This window comes from Eublepharis macularius, chromosome 9 (genome assembly GCF_028583425.1).
Source record: "Eublepharis macularius isolate TG4126 chromosome 9, MPM_Emac_v1.0, whole genome shotgun sequence".
NCBI lineage: Eukaryota > Metazoa > Chordata > Lepidosauria > Squamata > Eublepharidae > Eublepharis > Eublepharis macularius.
In genome coordinates, this window is record NC_072798.1 from 8,330,027 (window position 1) to 8,348,930 (window position 18,904).

An 18,904-nucleotide genomic window follows, 5' to 3' on the forward strand; every position below is an offset into this window, starting at 1 on the left:
AGAGAAGTGTGGATACGGCCCAGTAATACCTTTAAGATTAACCAACTTTATTGTAGCATAAGCTTTCGAGAACCACAGCTCTCTTCGTCAGATGCATCTGACAAAGAGAGCTGTGGTTCTTGAAAGCTTATGCTACAGTAAACTTGGTTAAAGGTGCTATTGGACTCTTTACTATTTTGCAACTACTGACTAACACGGCTAACTCCTCTGGATCTACTCTCAAATTAAGTGATGTTTACTTTTGCATAACATGCAAAGGCTTGCATTTTCAGGGTGTAGATCACAATGGGTAGCCATGTTAGTCTGTCTGTAGCAGTAGAAAAGATCAAGAGTCCAGTAGCACCTATAAGACTAACAAAATTGGTGGTAGGGCATGAGCTTTTGTGAGTCACAGCTTACGTCTTCAGATTTCATGAGCTGTGACTCACAAAAGTTCATACCCTACCACAGATTTTTCTAGTCTTATAGGTGCTACTGGACGTTTGCTCTTTTCTATTGTTAGAGTGGGTTTGTGAGGGTGTGTTTTTGCAGAAAGCTTAAACAGTTTATGAGCCACTCTTATAGAATGTATGTGAATTCCTCCTAACTGTTCATACAGAAAGGAATGTAAAGGAAATACATTCACCATGTGAGTAGCTTTCTGGACAAGGTAGGGTTTTGATTTGTATAACAAATATGGTTGCCAACCTCCAGTAGAGGCCTGGAGATCTCTGGACGCTGACCAAGTCCTTGAAAGTTTCCCTGTCCGTTCGGAAACACTCTACCCACTGGCCGTTGTCCCAAGTGGTTAGAACAATTCTTTCCCACCAATCACGACTGCGTTCACGTACCCAAAATCTTCTGTGCACCTTCATGCTGGCCAGGGCATGCCAATGTTCAAGGAGCCTCCTTCTTCTTGCCTTCCCAATGCGGCTGTCAGAGAGGGCAGGTTTTTCAGAGGAGAGGAACAGTCTTGCAGCCGCTCTTCTCCTACAACGAATGGATCGCAGGTGTGCCTGGCACATTGTCATCGTGCTCTGCAACATAAAATCAACCAGCTGCACCAACAGAAGAAAAAGTTCTCTCTGTGGGGCCATGGTTGAGTCTTCCGAGATGAGGATCATGACAGACAGAGCGGTTTTTCAAGCCAAAGGGCTATTTATGGTAGTTGAAATTTTGGAAAAAAATTGGCTCGACCAATATTCTTACCACAACATAGGCGGGAAAACTCAGCTGCCTATCACACGCCACTTTGGGGTTGGACTAGCAATAAGCCAATATCGAGAAATTGTGATATAGTGAAAATAAACGGGAAATTTTTTTTAAAGAGGGGGAGGGACTTTCACACACCCCACCCCGGTTATGGAGACACCTTGATTTGACGTCAGAGAGTGCTTCTGGATGAACAACTGGAAGCACGAGCATACGAGATTTGATGACTGAATCTGTTCTGATGCCGATACCTACGAAGATGCTATTTGGTGAAAAACTGACGGAATAAATGGCTGTCTGACAACAGCCCCTCTCATTCAAAATTATGACCAGATGGTATTTGACACCCCTTCAGCTCCACCATGGCCAAATCGACATGTCTCGAGTTTGCCGCTCCCCCCCCCCCCCGCCCATTAATTGCTTCTCAGAGGGCTGTTCACATACTCTTACCTCAATCCCGCCATTCTCTCGCGTCTGTCACGTTGCGCCTCAGACGAGTTTGTCACGCTTTCTAACGCTTCTCTTGCGCAGTTCTCACCATGGATGTGGACAAATATAAGCGGTTCACAAAGAGACCGCCCCCTTCAAAGCACCCCACTTCCTTGTTTGCCGCCTCTCCGGAACACTATCCCGCTTTTCCGTGCAATCATCTAGTTTTTTTACTCTCTCTGCAGCATGCCTGCCTGCCCTTTCCTTTTTTAAAAAAAAAGGGTGGCTTTCCTAGCGCTATTGCACAATCCTGACCATCAAACTTATTCGGGGCGGTCAAAAATACCCTTGGAGACATCAGGGGTGGCTGTCATTTCCATTTCAGTATGATTGTTTTGCTGCTGAAGCCTCGGTATTATCAGTGGATGCCAAATTTAAGGTTTTTTAACTAATTTTGAAATGTCCGTTATATCGGAAATCCATTATTCTATAATTACAGTTGAGCGTCAAATAATTAGTCTGCTAAGTTGCCACGCAAACACCCGTGTTCCCCCAACATCCTGCAATCTTTCCCAGTGACCCATTGTTCTCTCCTGGGGCTCTATGACTATCAGAAAACACTCCTTCGTTGTGCCGCTTATTGCTGAAAGGTTTTTCCTTTTCTTTCTGCATCGCTAAAGCACAATATCGTAGGGGTTTGGGGAGAGGAGTGGGAAATTTAACGGGCGGAAATCACCAATTGAGCATGTGCAAGTACAGAAAAGGAACACTTCTTGTCATCTCCACATGAGAATCACTCGATGGTGATGCAAACATGCAACAGTGGTAACAAATACATCCTAAGATGCAATACTATGTGGGTGTTCAGTGATGGTCTTTCTTTTTCCCAACAGAAAATGAGTACCCCTGCCATGATGCTCAGGAGGGCCAGATAACTGAGGAGAATGAGCAGTCATTGCCACTGGGAATCAGGCAAGGTTAGCATTCTCCACTGATCTGGTCTCGGACACCTCTCACACAGTTCAGTGTGGGTGATTGTGATTGTAATGGGGAAAAGTGACAGACCCTAAGAGAATCCCATTCCCGCACATGACCCCAGTAGGAGTGATCCCAAAGCAACATGCATCTGCCAATGTCACAGTCTCTACCCCCAAAATCTCCAGTTATTTCGCAACCTGGAGTTTGCAACCCTTAAAAAGCTTGTGTGTGTGTGTATGTATGGTGTCTGTCCCACTGTATCATGAGCTCCCCATTTCAAAAAGTGAGGATAAGCAACAAATGCAGTTACATGTGCACACATGTGCACGCATGCACACACCATTTATATTGTGTTTCCAGCAAAAAAGGTCTCCCACAAAACTTAACTCAGGGTCCAGTAAAGACCATTTTTGTTAAATTACTACTTCAGCAACTAAAACTAGGGCTCAGCCGAATTCAGATGTGTTCTCTTCACTTGCATGTAAACTTATCATACTCGATTACAGCCCAGAGTGATAAAGATCCCCATGCTACTCTAGCCTTTCCACTCTATGATTACTTGGGGAAAGAAAGCTGGCACCTACTAAAATTCCCTATAGCAAATTTTTATTCATTTGAAGCCTCTGAAGTTGGGGTGTGTCATGGCAAGAGTGATAGTGTCTGGACAGATGAGAAACAAAACAGCAGGGTGGGGGGAGAAAGTAAAAACATGAACGGACAACCTACAAAGAAAGAGTAATGAAAGAGTAAGGACTCTTACTTTAGAAGACTGCCAAACCGCCTCTTTTCAAAAGGTTGATCCAGCTGAACTTTACAGTCTGGGTTTTAGTATCAATATGTCACCTCGCACAGTGCTTAGCAAGAATTTATTTGCTGAGGCATCTGCAGATGTGAACGGATGCTGGCTCTGGAAACCTACAGAGTTCTAAAGCAAGCAATTTGGAAAGCAGGGTGAAATATTAACAAACTATTGATGCTTTTAACACGCCTCTCTCAAACGAGGACCTACAGAGTTATTATAAAACCATAATAAAACAGAAATTATAATTGTAGCAATACTAGTAACCAATATTAAAAAGGCCAGAAGATTAAGAGTCCAGGTTCACAGATGTGGCTGTTTATTGAAACCATGCCCAAATCGTACAGGAGAGGTATTTCAAAAAATCAGAACTAGAATAGCTGTCTTTAACTGTTATCTGTATGTGGAGTATCAGTTAAATTGCTGTTCACCTTTAACCTGAGTTTCCTGACAGAACTATGATTGTTTTAGATCAACTGGGGGAAGGGGGAGAAAGCCCTGAATTTCCTTTCCTAAGAGGGGAAGTAATAAAAGGAATGACAGGACTGCCCATTGGAAATATTGGGAGCCAGGAATGGCTTTTTACTTGCATGGGCTCAATTGAAATATATTACAGCGCAAAAAAAGTTGCAAGGAAAATGCGGAATGGGTTTTCCATAAAGATCTCTGCGCCCAGACAGACTACTGTGGGACTGGAATGACAGCCTCCAGAGTGGAATGATGGTGTCCAGGAATAGAATTAGTTCTTTGCGACTGGAATGACAGGTTGGAGGCAGGAATGACAGCCCCAGGGAATAGGATCAGCACTCTGGGACTTGGAATGACAGCCCGCTGAGTGGAATGACAGTGCCTGGGAGTAGCAGAAGCATTCTGGGACTAGAATGGCAGGTCCCAGACTGGAATGACAATCCCTGGTAGTAGCATGTGTGTTCTGGGACAGGAATGACAGCTGGAGTGGAATGACGGCCCCTGAGGGTAGTAGATGTGTTCTGGGACTGGAACGGCAGCCCCCAGAGTGGAAGGACAGCCCCTGGGACTAGCAGAGGTGTTCTTAGGTAGAACACCTCTTCAGGGTAGAACGACAGCAACTTGGAGTAGAGTCAGTGCTCTGCGACTGGAATCACAAATAGTAGACTGGAATTAAATACTTTACATTTTAATGGATATTTCTGGAAGGTGGGTAGCTATCACCAAATCAGCTCCACTCACTAATTATCATGCCTGTCTGCTCTTCAGTTTCCTTTCAAATTTATGAGGTTGATGCCAGCCACCTCCTCTATTTCCAAGTATAAATCTTGCCCTTGTCCCCCTTCCGGTTCCAGTATCCAGTTCTGCAGCCTTCCAGAGCTCCATGTTGCCATTACATGTCACACCCTGACTGAGTTCCTTGCCCGTTTTTGCCCACTCTGTTGACCACCGACTCAGAGTACCCCTCCATAGTGTCTGTGGACAATCTCATCTTGCACTCTAGTTCAGGGATCACCAACCTTTCGGCAGGCACCTTTGTAATTCTGACACACCATGATAGGTGCAGACACAAACAACTGCTGCAGCAGGTGGAGGCAGCCAAGAAAGGATGGCCACAGTGTACCTTCAATCACACAGTGAAGATCCTTATAATGTGGTGACAGCTGCTGCCAAAGGAATATTTTTAAAAATCTGAATAGCCAATAAGAATGAGACCGGTCTGAGACCTGTCATTCCTGTCCCAAAGCACAGATTCTACAGCTGTGAACCCATAATTGCACTTTTGAGGCTGTCATTCTACTCCCGGAACACTTCTGCTAGGGCTATCATTCCACTCTAGGAGCAGTCATTCCAGTCCAAGAAAGCTTCTGCTAATCTCAGGGGCTGTGATTCCACTTGGGGACTGTCATTCCAGTCCCAGAACATTTCTGTTAACCCCAAGTACTGTCATTCCAGTCTGAAGACATGTCATTTCAGTCCCAGAATCCTTCTGCTACTCCCCGAGGCTGTCACTCCACTCTGGGGGCTGTCATTCCAGTCCCAAGGAATTGAGCCTATTCCAAAGGGCTGTCATTGCACTCTGGGGTCTGTCATTCCAGCCCCAGAACACTTCTGCTATTCCTAAGGGCTGTCATTCCACTCCGAAGGTTATCATTCCAGTCCCAAACACCTCTGCTACTCCCCGGGGCTCTAATTGCACTCTGAGAACTGTCATTCTAGTCCCAGAGCACAGGTTCTATAGCTACACACAGTCATTCCATCCTGAGGTCTGTCATTCCAGTCCCACAGTAGTCTGTCTGGGCCCAGAGACCTTTATGGAAAATCCAGTCCACATTTTCTTTGCAACTTTTTTTGTGCTGTAATATGTTTCAATGGAGCCCATGCAAGTAAATTGACATTCCTGGCTCCCATGATCTCCAATGGGTCTCTCAAGAGTCTCCCATTATCTCCAATAGGCAATCCTGACATTCCTTTTAGTACATTTCCCTATGAGCAGTGGTCATATTTAAGGCAGTCCCAAGCAACGCAAATTACTTATCAGAGTCTGAGGGCTCAGCCGGCTAACAGCTTGGCAAAGCAGGCAGGAGATGAGGCAAGCAGAACACCCAAAGCTCCAGAGAGCGCAAAGGTCCCTGGAACAATTTCCTTCCCTTCTGCAAGGGGTCGATACAACTTCAAGGCATTTTAGATACTCCTCCAAAGGAAACTACATATCCCAGAATGCTCGGCAGCCCAACCCAGAGCCCGCTGAATTCTGGGACACCTTCATTTCCGGGTATTATGAAGTTCATTTGAAGGCAGAGACCGGCCACAACGAATGACACGCTTCGCTTCTGCTTCCTTGTCGTTGCCACGGAGACGGACGCTGCTTGGAATCAGGTCTTCCGGCGGCGTAGCTGACAGAGGCTGTTGCCTAGGCAACGCGAGGCAGTTGAGGCCTGGAGCCGGGATGGCTTCGGCAGGGCCCGACATTGCGGATGGTGAGTTCACAGCTGTCATTTATGGCCTGATCCGGGTCGGTCGCTTCACGGAGGTGGTGGGGATCCTAGACAAAGCGGAGCAGAGGAACGGCCGCTCGCGGGCCCTGCTCTCCTTGCAAGGCTACTGCAACTACCAGCTGCAGGACTTCGTGGCAGCAGCCGAGTGCTACGAGCACCTGGTGGCACTGCACCCAGAGCTCCATGAGTACCGGCTCTACCACGCGCAGGCCCTCTACAAGGCTGGGCTGACTGCAGAGGCGCTGCGCGTCACAGCCCCCCTCCTCGATACCCCCGCTTTCCAGAGCCGGGCCCTGCGCCTCCAGGCGGCTGCCCACTATGCCCAAGGCGACCTGTCCAGCGCCAGGGCCTTGGTGGAGCTCCAGCAGTCGAACGCCATGGAAGCTAATGCCGTGGCCAGCGAAGACCCTTCAGAGGTGCTGGACGCGGAGGTGAACATGGGCTGCCTGCTGTATCGCGAAGGGCAGCATGCCGAAGCGTGCCGCAAGTTTGCATCCGTCATGCAGGTGCTGGGCTACTGCCCTGAGCTGTCGTACAACATGGCGCTCTGCTACTATGCCACCAAGCATTATTCTCTGGCCTTGCAGCACCTCGCGGAGATCATTGCCCGTGGCATGCAGCAGCACCCAGAGCTGAGCGTGGGCACGAACACGGAGGGCCTAGACGTCCGCAGTGTGGGCAACACGCTGCTTCTGCATCGTACTGCCCTGGTGGAGGCCTTCAACCTCAAAGCTGCCATTGAGTACCAGCTGGGCAACCTGCAGGCGGCTCAAGATGCACTCACTGACATGCCGCCCAGAGCTGAGGAAGAACTAGACCCAGTGACCTTACATAACCAGGCACTGATGAACATGGATAAACGGCCCACTGAAGGGTTTGAGAAGCTGCAGTTCCTAATGCAGCAGAACCCCTGCCCACCAGAGACGTTTGGGAACCTGCTGCTTCTCTACTGCAAACACCAGTACTATGACCTGGCTGCAGACGTACTGGCAGAGAATGCTCACCTGACTTATAAACTGCTCACACCTTACCTGTACAATTTCTTGGATGCCACGATCACCTGCCAGACTGCCCCTGAAGAGGCTTTTCACAAGCTTGACGAGCTGTTGGGAGTTCTCACTGAGCAGCTGAGGAAGCTTACCAAGGAGGCGCAGGAGGCTAAAAAGAATGAAGACGAGGAGGCTATAAGAAAGACACTTAGTGAGTACGATGAGACGTTGGAAAAATACATCCCTGTCTTCATGGCCCAGGCCAAGATTTATTGGGACATGGAGAATTATCCCATGCTGGAGAAGATGTTCCACAAGTCGGTGGAGTTCTGCAAAGATCACGATGTGTGGAAACTTAATGTGGCTCACGTGATGTTCATGCAAGAGAAGTACAAAGAGGCCATCGATTTCTACGAGCCTATTGTCAAGAAGCACTATGATAACCTTTCGCAGGTCAGCGCCATCGTACTGGCCAATCTGTGCGTTGCCTACATCCTGACTAGCCACAATGAAGGGGCAGAGGAGCTCATGAGGAAGATCGAGCAGGAAGAAGACCAGCTGTCTTACCAGGAGCCTGAGAAGAAGCTCTACCACCTTTGCATCGTTAACCTAGTCCTGGGGACACTCTACTGTACCAAAGGGAACTTTGACTTTGGCATCTCAAGGGTGATTAAGAGCTTGAACCCTTATAACAAGAAGCTGGGCACAGACACTTGGTATTATGCGAAAAGATGTTTCCTGTCACTGTTGGAAAACATGTGCAAGCACGTGATCATGATGCGTGACCCCGTCATTCACGAATGTATCCAGTTTTTTGAGCACTGCGAAATGTACGGGAGGGATATCCCAGCTGTGATCGAACAGCCTCTCGAGGAAGAGAAAATGCATAGTGGGAAAAACACGGTTACTTATGAAGCCAGGCAACTGAGGGCACTGATGTATGAGGTTATTGGGTGGAATAAGTAATTGCTGTAGCATGGCCATACACAGTGCCTGGGCATATTGTATCTTGAATTAATCACTCGATTTAAAATACTATATTTTGTCTTTATTTTCTTGTTGCTCATTGGTAATGGTTGAAACATATCAAAATTATACAGAAACGAATGTGTTCTCCATCACAGAGGATATTAAATATGCATATACATCAATATTTGATAGTCAGATTTTTATAGAAAATACTATACTAGCTTTGTATATATCCTTATGAAGAATTTAAGATTACTTATCTGTTTTATGGGGGTGGGGTTTCAGCTGTTTTATTTGTAAAATTTCAGTTCTGCCCCTGGAAATGTTGGTTAAAGTTTATTGGTTCTCTCTTTTAAGGAAAATATTTTGGTTTTGTACTGCAGACGTATTTTAAAAATGTAAGAAAAATAAAAAAGTTTTTAAAATATTGTACAAGGCGGTGGTGCCTTATTGTTAGTGTCTTATTACATAGGAATGAAAATAAATCTCATGTTTCAGTTTTATGTATATCCGTTTGGGGAGAGATTCGTTATTGCCTTTATCCCCAAAGAAATTTATTATTGGAATCAGCTAACTGAAAAGAGAGACGATGGTTCTGATATAGAGGAAAGGCTGTGGCTCAATGGCAGAGCATTTGTTTAGCATGCAGAAGGACCCGGGTTCAGTTCCTGGCATTTCCAATTCAAAGGCTCAGGTAGTACGTGATGCGAAATACCTGTACCAGAGATGATGGAGAACCACTGCCAGTCGGAATGCTGACCTTGATAGACCTTGATAGACCAACAGTTTGATTTGTTCAGTGCTGTCCACATTTAGAGTAAACCCTATGCAAGTCAGTAAGATTTACAGGATCAAGCTGCAGTTTTCTGCGAAGGTCTCCACTGCTCCCCCCTCCGCCTGTTGGCACATGAGTATATAACATCTGTATGCAGGCTTTATTTCTGCTTGCTTTTCTTCCATGTTGCTATAGTGGGTACTGATGAGCCACACAATGGCATACAGAAGCACCAATTTGTTCTCCCCCAAGGAGGTCAGTTTTCTGCTACCACTCTGCTGCAGCCTACAGAGTTCTTGATGTGTGAAATACAGGCAGTACTGAGTGAATAAAACAGCTCCTGGGTACAGCTCTCATTCCCTAATAAGGCACTCAGAGCGGGACCACAAGTGACACCTGACACAGGTTGGACACTTGCCAGCTTCCCTCAAGTTTTGATGGGAAATGTAGGCAGCTTGGCGGAATGTTGGACAAGTGACAGTTGAAAAGTCCATTGGACAGCAGTCGGAGAGCCAAGCTGCAAGACCAGGACGCCTACATTTCCCATCAAAACTTGAGGGAAGCTGACTAGCGTCCAACCTGTGTCAGGCGTCACTTGTGGTCCCGCTCTGAGATCCTGTTATCTCACCTTGCTCAGCAAGGAGAGGAATTGGCTTCTGCCGAGAAGCGTTCATACACTTAACAAATGAATTTACACAAGCGCTGAGCGCAGTGATAGCTGAAGACGTTCAGAGGGGTCAGCAGGGCACGGCTCACAATCCTCAACCTTTAAATAGTGTTCCTGGGAATGAAAACTTTTTGCCTTGTTCAAATGCAAAAATCAATGCATTGCATTAGAGAGCCTGTCTTCTGGAGACTTTAAAATAGGTTGTAACCTATCGATGACTCCGGCGTTACAAACATGGGTGTACAGAAAAGATACTGCCTTCCATGTAGAGGCAGAAGTTGTAGATAATATAATAAAAATATTTGATTTATATACTGCCCTTCAGGATGACTTAACATCCACTCAGAGCAGTTTACAAAGTATTTCATTATTACCCCACAACAAAACACCCTGTGAGGTGGGTGGGGCTGAGAGAGCTCCTAGAAGCTGTGACTGACCCACAGTCACCCCGCTGGCTTCAAGTGGAGGAGTGGGGAATCGAACCCGGTTCTCCAGAGTCCTACGCTCTTAACCACTACACCAAACTGGTTCTTGATGCTCTTCTATGAGACAGAAATGCTTAGGGACTGCAACTGGAAAGCAGGGCCAAGGTCTTGTTTATCTGGACTTGATGCAAACAGAGGCCACCTACACACATCATCCTGTCCTATACAACTAGTCTTAATCATGAGTCGTGGTGTTATTTGGGGAAATCTGTGTGTCTCTTGGGATAACTTGGGTTTCCCTACAGGGCAAATAGTGCCTCTTGAGTCTGTTTCAGGGTGGGAAAATTGTGCCGGGGAATGGCTTAAAGTTCCTTTTTCACATGCACCAGGTTCTTAATCTAAATCATCCACCACAAACACAGGAATTGGGGAGACCCCACACATGGTAGTGGGCTGTGTTATCGTTGACACAAGATAGAGCCCCAGACCCAGCCTGCATATTCTGTAATGTGTGAATCTCTACAGAGGCAAGTCACTCAAAAGGGAGTCCTTATAATTCAGCCTGTATCGTCCTACTCACCCCAGACCAGCAAAGAAATCCACATACATAGCTGCGGAATCAGTGGCACATCTGAATGGGTATTCCCTAAACCTCGTTGACAGTGATGTAGGCATTCTCTTCCTCTGTTCTGCACAGCTGCTTCGCTCATCTGAACAGGGACCTCTGCAGGTGCCGCCCTCCCTATGGGCAAAATCAACAGTTGCCCATAAATATGCTTTATCTGTGGTGACTCCCACCTTACAGAATTTCCTGCCTGAAGAGATCAGGAAGGCTCCCAGTTTCCTGGCTTTCAGCAAACTATGCAAAACTAAAATAGATCAAGAGGACTTTTTTACACAGGTAGGAGGGCTGTAACAAAACGGTTCAAAAAGATGCATTCGTAAAGGGATAGAGACCATAGACTATACTACTGTGTACTGACTATTGCTGTAATTATGCTCCTATTAGTTAATTTCGGCATCATTTAATATGTTTAATTGTTTATGCTTTGTTTCACCTCTGTGTTGGATTTCTGCTTGTTCTCAAATTTCTTCGATCCGAACCCTGTTGCTTTGTTTATTGGATGTCCCAGCCATTGATGGTATTGACTTACACTGTGCAAGTCCCGTTGAGTCTCAGAAAGGGACTCAAGGTAAATGAAATAAATCCTGTAAATACTACAGAAGAGTCTGACTATGACTTTTGATGCAGATAAACATTCCCATCCCAGGATATTTGTTGTTGTACAGAAGGGAGAGGAGCAGTGCGTAATGTGTGAGCCCTGCTGTAATTAGGCTTGGCAGCACTGTTTGAGTAAACGCCAAAGGTTTTTGAGGGCAGTGCCTGGGGAGCATGGAGTTGGGAGGGGGGTTGTGACATCACTTCTGGGGGACACTCTAGGAATTTCCTCTGATCTCTATGGTAAGGAACCCTAGCTGCATGGGGTAATTTTCTGCCCATTTTTTCCTCCCGCTTCTCAGCTTCTTGAAGGTGGTGGTTTGGGGCTGAGGACAGGTTTGCCTGCTGTGAGTGGACCAATAGCTAGAAAGTGAAAACACACGAGTAGGAAGCAGTTGCCAATTAACAAATTCCAGGAGTTGTTAAAAAGTCCTTTTTACAATCGAGCGCAGCGCTTATTTTTCAGGTGGAGCCGGTGAAAGCCACAGGCACGTCAGATCGCCCTACGCACTGCGCCGGCTTGACTCCGGTGTTTCATCGGATGACATCATCAGGGGCAAAAGAACATCCACCGTACAAAAAGTCCATAAGTAATGTCATTTTCAAGCACCAACCAGTCAATTATCCCATGCAGAAGTCAAATGAATTACTGTTGGCGTCGGTATGTTACTGTAATTGTTTGAAATTTACCTTGCAATATTATGTTGACTATCTGAGCAATGTTGACTATATATGAAGATAATATTTTGTGTTTAATAGATGCCTTTGACTCCTTGAATTTGTTAATTGGCGATTGCTTCCTACTCGTGTGTTTTCACTTTCTAGCTGTTGATTTTGAGTAGGCACCTCCCTTTCTTGGCAAGCCTCGGCAGAAGCCAGTTAAATGTCATGTCCGAAGGCAGCCACAGTAAGTCAGACCCCACAAGTGCCAGATAACAAACTTTTGTTGTAAATCTAGTAGTATACGGAGCTCATTGGAAGACCCCATCCTTAAGAACTGTCATTGCTATTCTAGAACACTTCTTTAGCATCAGTGTTTGTGTTTATGTAAAATGCTGGCAAGTTTCAGCTCAGTTCTTTCAAGGAGAGAAATGGGCAGAGGTGGTTTGCCATTCCCTGCCTCTTCATAGCAACCCTGGACTTCCTTGGTGGTTTCCAATCCAAGTACTAACCAGGGCCTACCCTGCTTAGCTTCACGACTGGAGAACCAAGGTTGTTGTGGGTTTTCCAGGCTGTATTGCTGTGGTCTTGGCATTGTAGTTCCTGACGTTTCGCCAGCAGCTGTGACTGGCATCTTCAGAGGTGTAGCACCGCAATACAGCCCGGAAAACCCACAACAACCATATATATGAACTATTACCTACTATTGTATATGGTCTCTCATAATTATGAGAGGATTTTGAGGGAGCAAAGAACAGCTAAAACAATGCCTTAAAAAGCATTTCACTAACCCTACAAAAGAATATTTGGGAGGGGGGGATAATTCTGGGTCTTCATAACTAATATAACACGTGTTATCCCCATATTTTCTCCTATAAAAAGCACAACTTGGGGGGTATATGTCAGGTTCAACTTTATTGTAGCGTAAGTTTTCGAGAGCAACAGCTCTCTTTGTCAGACGTAACATTATCGTACCATAAGCTTTTGAGAGGCACAGCTCTCTTTGTCAGATGTAACTTTATTGTAGCATAACTTGCAAGAACCATAGCTTTCTTTGTCAGACGCAACTTTATCGTAGCATAAGCTTTCAAGAGCCACAGCTGTCTTTGTCATTAGGAACTTTATTGTAGCATAAGCTTTCGAGAGCCACAGCTCTCTTTGTCAGATGTAACTTTATTGTAACATAAACCATGGAAATTTGACATTTAGAGTTCCCCCTTGTTCTTTGGCCTTACTCCTCCAAAATCTTAATCCCTCTATATATATTATTTAACTATTCCATGCTATTGCAGAACTTTTTTTTGTGAGATTGAATATTATACCTTCTATGGGTTTTAGAATGGTTTAATAGCAACCCATAAGAAGAAGAACTCAGCATTTAAATACGTTTTGAAGAGAGGCAATTTTTCTGTTTCATCATCTACGGCCACATGCACTACATAGGGAGATGAAAGTGTTTTCCACACAGGAATGAATGGGTGTTATGCTTTCCCCATTGCTGCTGCAGCTAATCAATAAGATCTTACAAATGCCTAGTGTCTCATCAAAGCTATGCTGCTGTGAGAGCAGGGCTGCTCCGACTGTAACATTGGTATACCAATGCAATGTTCAAGCAACATATACATCTGTCTGTGTTATACATGAAACAGCTGAAAGGTCAGTTTAAACATGATGAAAGAGCATGCGAATAAGATCCTACCTGCCCTTGTCACATTTATACCACATTTATACCAAGTCTAGGCCTATTTCTGTGAAAGAGAGTGCTTCACGGACCTAGCAATGACAAGGAGTTCAGATCAATGGCTTTCTGGTTTCTTCCAGGGCTTGGAATCTACACTTGAATAAGAATCTCTCCTCCACCCCAGTCTTTGAACTAGATTTTCCCATGGTGCTTGGCAATATAGATCAAGGAAGGAACTGTTTAGAAACAATAATTAAATGTCATCTGGAGTCAGAGGCTTGGCATGTGCATAAGGAGCATGGCACGCAGAGGTACTCAAAGCCTACAGACTCCTCTACAGTTGCTCTCAGAAAGCGAGGATGGAGGAAGAAACCTGAGAAATATCCATTCTTTGAATGCAAGTATGCACACGGAACCAGATGGAGGCCTTCATTAGAAGTGGGCTGATCAGTACTGAGATGCACTTCGTCATATAGTTCCTGAACAGAAAATGAGTGAAGAAGGGGAATGATGGTTGTTGGGGGTTTTCCGGGCTGTATTGCCGTGGTCTTGGCATTGTAGTTCCTGACGTTTCGCCAGCAGCTGTGGCTGGCATCTTCAGAGGTGTAGCACCAAAAGACAGAGATCTCTCAGTGTCACAGTGTGGAAAAGATGTAGGTCATTTGTATCTACTCAGGAGGGGTGGGAGGGGGGTCCTGAGGGGTGGGAGGGGTCCTGAGTAGATACAAATGACCTACATCTTTTCCACACTGTGACACTGAGAGATCTCTGTCTTTTGGTGCTACACCTCTGAAGATGCCAGCCACAGCTGCTGGCGAAACGTCAGGAACTACAATGCCAAGACCACGGCAATACAGCCCGGAAAACCCCCAACAACCATCGTTCTCCGGCCGTGAAAGCCTTCGACAATACGAAGAAGGGGAATATCTGCTTATTATGCAGCAAGTCCTGGGTTCCCTTCCCTTCCCTAGTACCTCCAGCTAAAAGAATCAGGTAGTAGATAAAATAAAATACCTCCGTGTGACACCCTGCAAAATCTGTACCATGGACAGTACTGATCTTGATAGACAAATGGCTTGTCCCAGTATTATGCAGTTTCATTTGACATGTTTTTTGACCTTAATAAGCTCTGTATGTGTGTAAGGGAGGGGGCTTGGATCAGGAGGATACTGCACCACGTTGGCTTGGCTTCCTAATCCAAAATGTTTCTCTGGGCTGCAATTAACCTAAGAGTGCCCATTGTCTTTCCCTATCAGGCATAAAAGTGGGGGTAGGAACAAGGGAAGCAAAGAGACAAGCACCTAGTTATGGATCACTGTGTCCTCTGCACAATCATGATTCATTTGCATTGGACTGGATATTTGGGGTTTTGCTGACCTTTGCAATATGTTTTGACAAAGACTGATGATACTAGGCCAAAATTAATTATAGTCTTGCATGCATAGCATTTTACCTAAAACATGTTTTAGAAAAAAATAGCAGGCCACATTGAATAGGCTATTTTTTATTTTTTAAAGAGTAACATACAGATACTTTGTTTGAATGGCTATTGCAAGCAATAGGTTCTTTCTAAATTACAGTAAGAAATTTCTGATTGTAGTTCCAGGGGGAAAGGTCTGTGTTTTCCAGTAGTCATGGGGTAGGGCCTATTTTTGGAGCAATCTCTCATTTGTATCATACTCTTCCTGTAAGGAATTTAAGGCAGCATTCCAGGTTCTCCCCTCGTCCAATTTTTCTTCACACCAATCTTATTAGGTAGAGTAGGCTAAAAGTAAGGCTAGCCAACTTCAGTTCTAGCCCAATACCATGATCAATACATCACTGTTGATCTGTACTGGGGGAAAAGATGTTTGGATCTGTCTTTATTATGTTGTAACAATCATTCTGAAAAAGGCCCATGTTTTCCAGATCCACTAATTCTTCAAGCAACGTGTATCATAGCTCTGGGTTATCTACACACTACACTATCTGGCCTTAGCCAAAAGTAGTGCTAGGACACTTGCCTTTAGGAACTAGCGGTAATATTTTGTTAGAATCTTCAAAAATGGAATTGTTTTTGAAAACGGTGTTGTTTGTTACAACGGAATTGTTACAAGATCAGTAAAGTTAACAAAGAAGTTTCTGTGTTTAAGTTTCTATATACAAATCTTGTCTGGAGACGAATACTGTACTTACAATGTAATTACTCAAATGGAAGACTAGGTTTTTTTCCAGATACGCCATACAAGTTACAGTTACGGTTGTGGGTTTTCCGGGCTGTATAGCCGTGGTCTTGGCATTGTAGTTCCTGATGTTTCGCCAGCAGCTGTGGCTGGCATCTTCAGAGGTGTAGCACCAAAAGACAGAGATCTCTCAGTGTCACAGTGTGGAAAAGATGTTGGCAGGTCATTTATATCTACTCAGGAAGGTGGGGTTGGGCTGTTGTTATATCCAACAATTAAAAAATGGGGCATAACATTTTTAGAGGGCATCATCTTACATTCAGGGTCACCTTCCTTTCAAGTAAATGCAGCAATTCACTAAAAGAATATGATCTAAACAATAAATGTTTGCAACTGTCTGTGGAAATCATTCTATTGAATGTTGTAGGAGTGTCTCATCCCTCTAGAACACTACATGTCTCTCTTTGCAAATAATAATAAAAAAAGAATACACCCCTGCAAATGTTTTCCAGTAGGTGTGTGGAGGTGGGGGTGGGGGGGATTTTGCTTTGTCATTTAGGGATCATCCCAAAAGATCAACTTTGTACAGTGCATTCCTAATTATGCTTTCCTGGGAGCAAGCCACACTGAGAAGACTTGAGGAGAATTCTAAATAGAATCATTTAGGACTGCACTGCTAAGCAACCAATGCTTTCTAATGGCCACTTGAAAACTATTTTTGTCATTTAGAAGAAAACAATGGATTCCAACAGGCATTCTGTGTCATTCATTTTACCATGTTCTAATTTTATACTAATTGAGAATACTGGTTTGGACTTAGTGTTCATCACAAGAATTAACATTTGTCTGACTGCTAAGGAACTTCAGAACCCTAGACTGAAATACAAACAGCTCAGAGTCATAATTCAGAATTTGATGTGTTGTGATAGTATCAGAACAGAATTGGGGAGACCAGGGTTCAAATCCCCATGGCTCAGCATAACCTACTTCAGAGGATAATAAATAGCTCAATTCTAAACAGGTCTACTAGTCTGAGATCCAGAGGAGTTAGCCGTGTTAGTCTGTAGTAGCAAAATCAAAAAGAGTCCAGTAGCACCTTTAAGACTAACCAATTTTATTGCAGCATAAGCTTTCGAGAATCACAGTTCTCTTTGTCAGATGCATGGAGGGCCAACAGAAACTGGTCTTGGTGGTGGTGCTGGACTCTTTTTGATTTTGCTACTACAGACTAACAAGGCAAACTCCTTTGAACCTTTACACAAGCAAACTGATCCCCACATCAAAAGGAGCTGTCTGCATCTCCATAACAAAGGAGTTGTTTACATCCCTCCTCTCCTCTATATTTGACCAGTTTCTGTTGGCCCTCCATGCATCTGACGAAGAGAACTGTGATTCTCGAAAGCTTATGCTACAATAAAATTGGTTAGTCTTAAAGGTGCTACTGGACTCTTTTTGATTCTACTAGTCTGATCGATTGAGCTAATCCTCAGGAATGCATTCTTAACTCTGGGGTAGAGAAATCCCTGGAGAGTTGGGGGCAAGCCTGGGGAGCGTGAAGCTTGAGTAAGGGAGTTCAGAAGGGATGCGATGCCATACAGTTCATTCTCCAAAGCTGTCATTTCCTCCAAGGAAACCGATTCGTGTAGTCTGGAGATCAGTTATAATTCCAGACAGTTTCAGGAGGGTAGCCCTGTTGGCCTGAAGTTGAAGAGCCCAGTTGTAATTCCCCAGTCTCCATCTGGAGATTGGCAACCCAAAAGTGGACTTCTCTAACGCAGCTGCGACCACAATACATTGATTTTCTCGGCCTGCTTCTAATACCGGCTTCCTTCCAATCCACTCACGCCGGCAACACACACCTTGAACTGGAAAGAGGAAATTCAGACAGCGCCGGCTCTCCATTGGCAAACTATTGTCCCGCCCATCTCCTTCATTGGATGGAGAACGAAAGGAGACGGCATTATGTGAGTGATAGGCTGCTTGTCCAATCAGGACGTACATTAAACCAAATCAACGTTCCGAATGAGAGCGCGTCGAAGCCAATGAGGGGTGGAGAGTTGCCGGGGTTTAGCAGGGGGCTTTCGGTAAACAAGCCCTGAAACTTGTGCCTTTGAGCTGGGCGGACGCAGCGGTGCCAGGCTGAGGGCAGCCTTGAGATCGTGTCCAGCCAAGCCGGGTAAGAGTTTCCTGCAGTCGCTGTGCGGTTCGTAAGGAAAAGAAGTTCTTGTTCTTCTACTGGCTTCCTGGAGTCTTTATGGGTCGTAGATGCAGAGGAGTTAGCCGTGTTAGTCTGTGGTAGCAAAATCAGAGTCCAGTAGCACCTTTAAGACTAACCAATTTTATTGTAGCATAAGCTTTCGAGAATCTGTACCAAGCATCTGACGAAGAGAACTGTGATTCTCGAAAGCTTATGCTACAATAAAATTGGTTAGTCTTAAAGGTGCTACTGGACTCTTTTTGATTTATGGGTCGTGGGATTTTATTCCCCCGGTTGAATCGGTGAGAAGGGGTGCAGGTGGTGAACCCAGGCCGTGGTCGCAGAGAAGGGGGTGCCTCGACGTGAAAACTCTCTGTTCTGCGAGGGGATCCGTCTGCGGGCCTATCTGGTCGGGTGGTAACGCCAGATGCGAAGGCTTCCTCTTTTTAGAAGTGATGCTCAGATCAGCTGCTCTGTCGCCCGGGCCTCTCCTCTCCCTACAGCTCAGGAAGGCTGTCGGCTTAGCTCTTCCGGCTGAAAGGAAATTCGAGCATTTCAGTGAACAATTTTTATTGTTTTATAACCGAGGAAGTGGGGAATCTGTTGCAGGCTGGACGTTTATTCCATTGTGGCACAAAATTTGTATAATGTGCGATAGAAGGGAAATTGTGTTTGGCCCTCCATGCATCTGATGAAGAGAACTGTGATTCTCGAAAGCTTATGCTAAAATAAAATTGGTTAGTCTTAAAGGTGCTACTGGACTCTTTTTGATTTTGCTACTACAGACTAACATGGCT

The 18,904-nt window shown here is 45.1% G+C and overlaps 2 protein-coding genes across 2 annotated transcripts in view; both read left to right on the forward strand.

Annotated features, from left to right (window-relative positions):
- The first annotated feature begins 6,301 nt into the window (after positions 1 to 6,301).
- LOC129335975 (tetratricopeptide repeat protein 30B-like) lies at positions 6,302 to 8,698 on the forward strand. The gene has a single exon (XM_054988906.1). The coding sequence runs from the start codon at positions 6,315 to 6,317 to the stop codon at positions 8,316 to 8,318; it is 2,004 nt and encodes a 667-aa protein (XP_054844881.1). The 5' UTR covers positions 6,302 to 6,314; the 3' UTR covers positions 8,319 to 8,698.
- Positions 8,699 to 17,967: 9,269 nt separating this feature from the next.
- LOC129336286 (presenilin-2-like) overlaps positions 17,968 to 18,904 on the forward strand; it is a 31,002-nt gene continuing 30,065 nt past the window's right edge. Inside the window, exon 1 of the mRNA XM_054989412.1 lies at positions 17,968 to 18,086. The gene's annotated coding sequence lies outside the window, so the exon portion shown is untranslated. The remainder of the gene's footprint in view (positions 18,087 to 18,904) is intronic.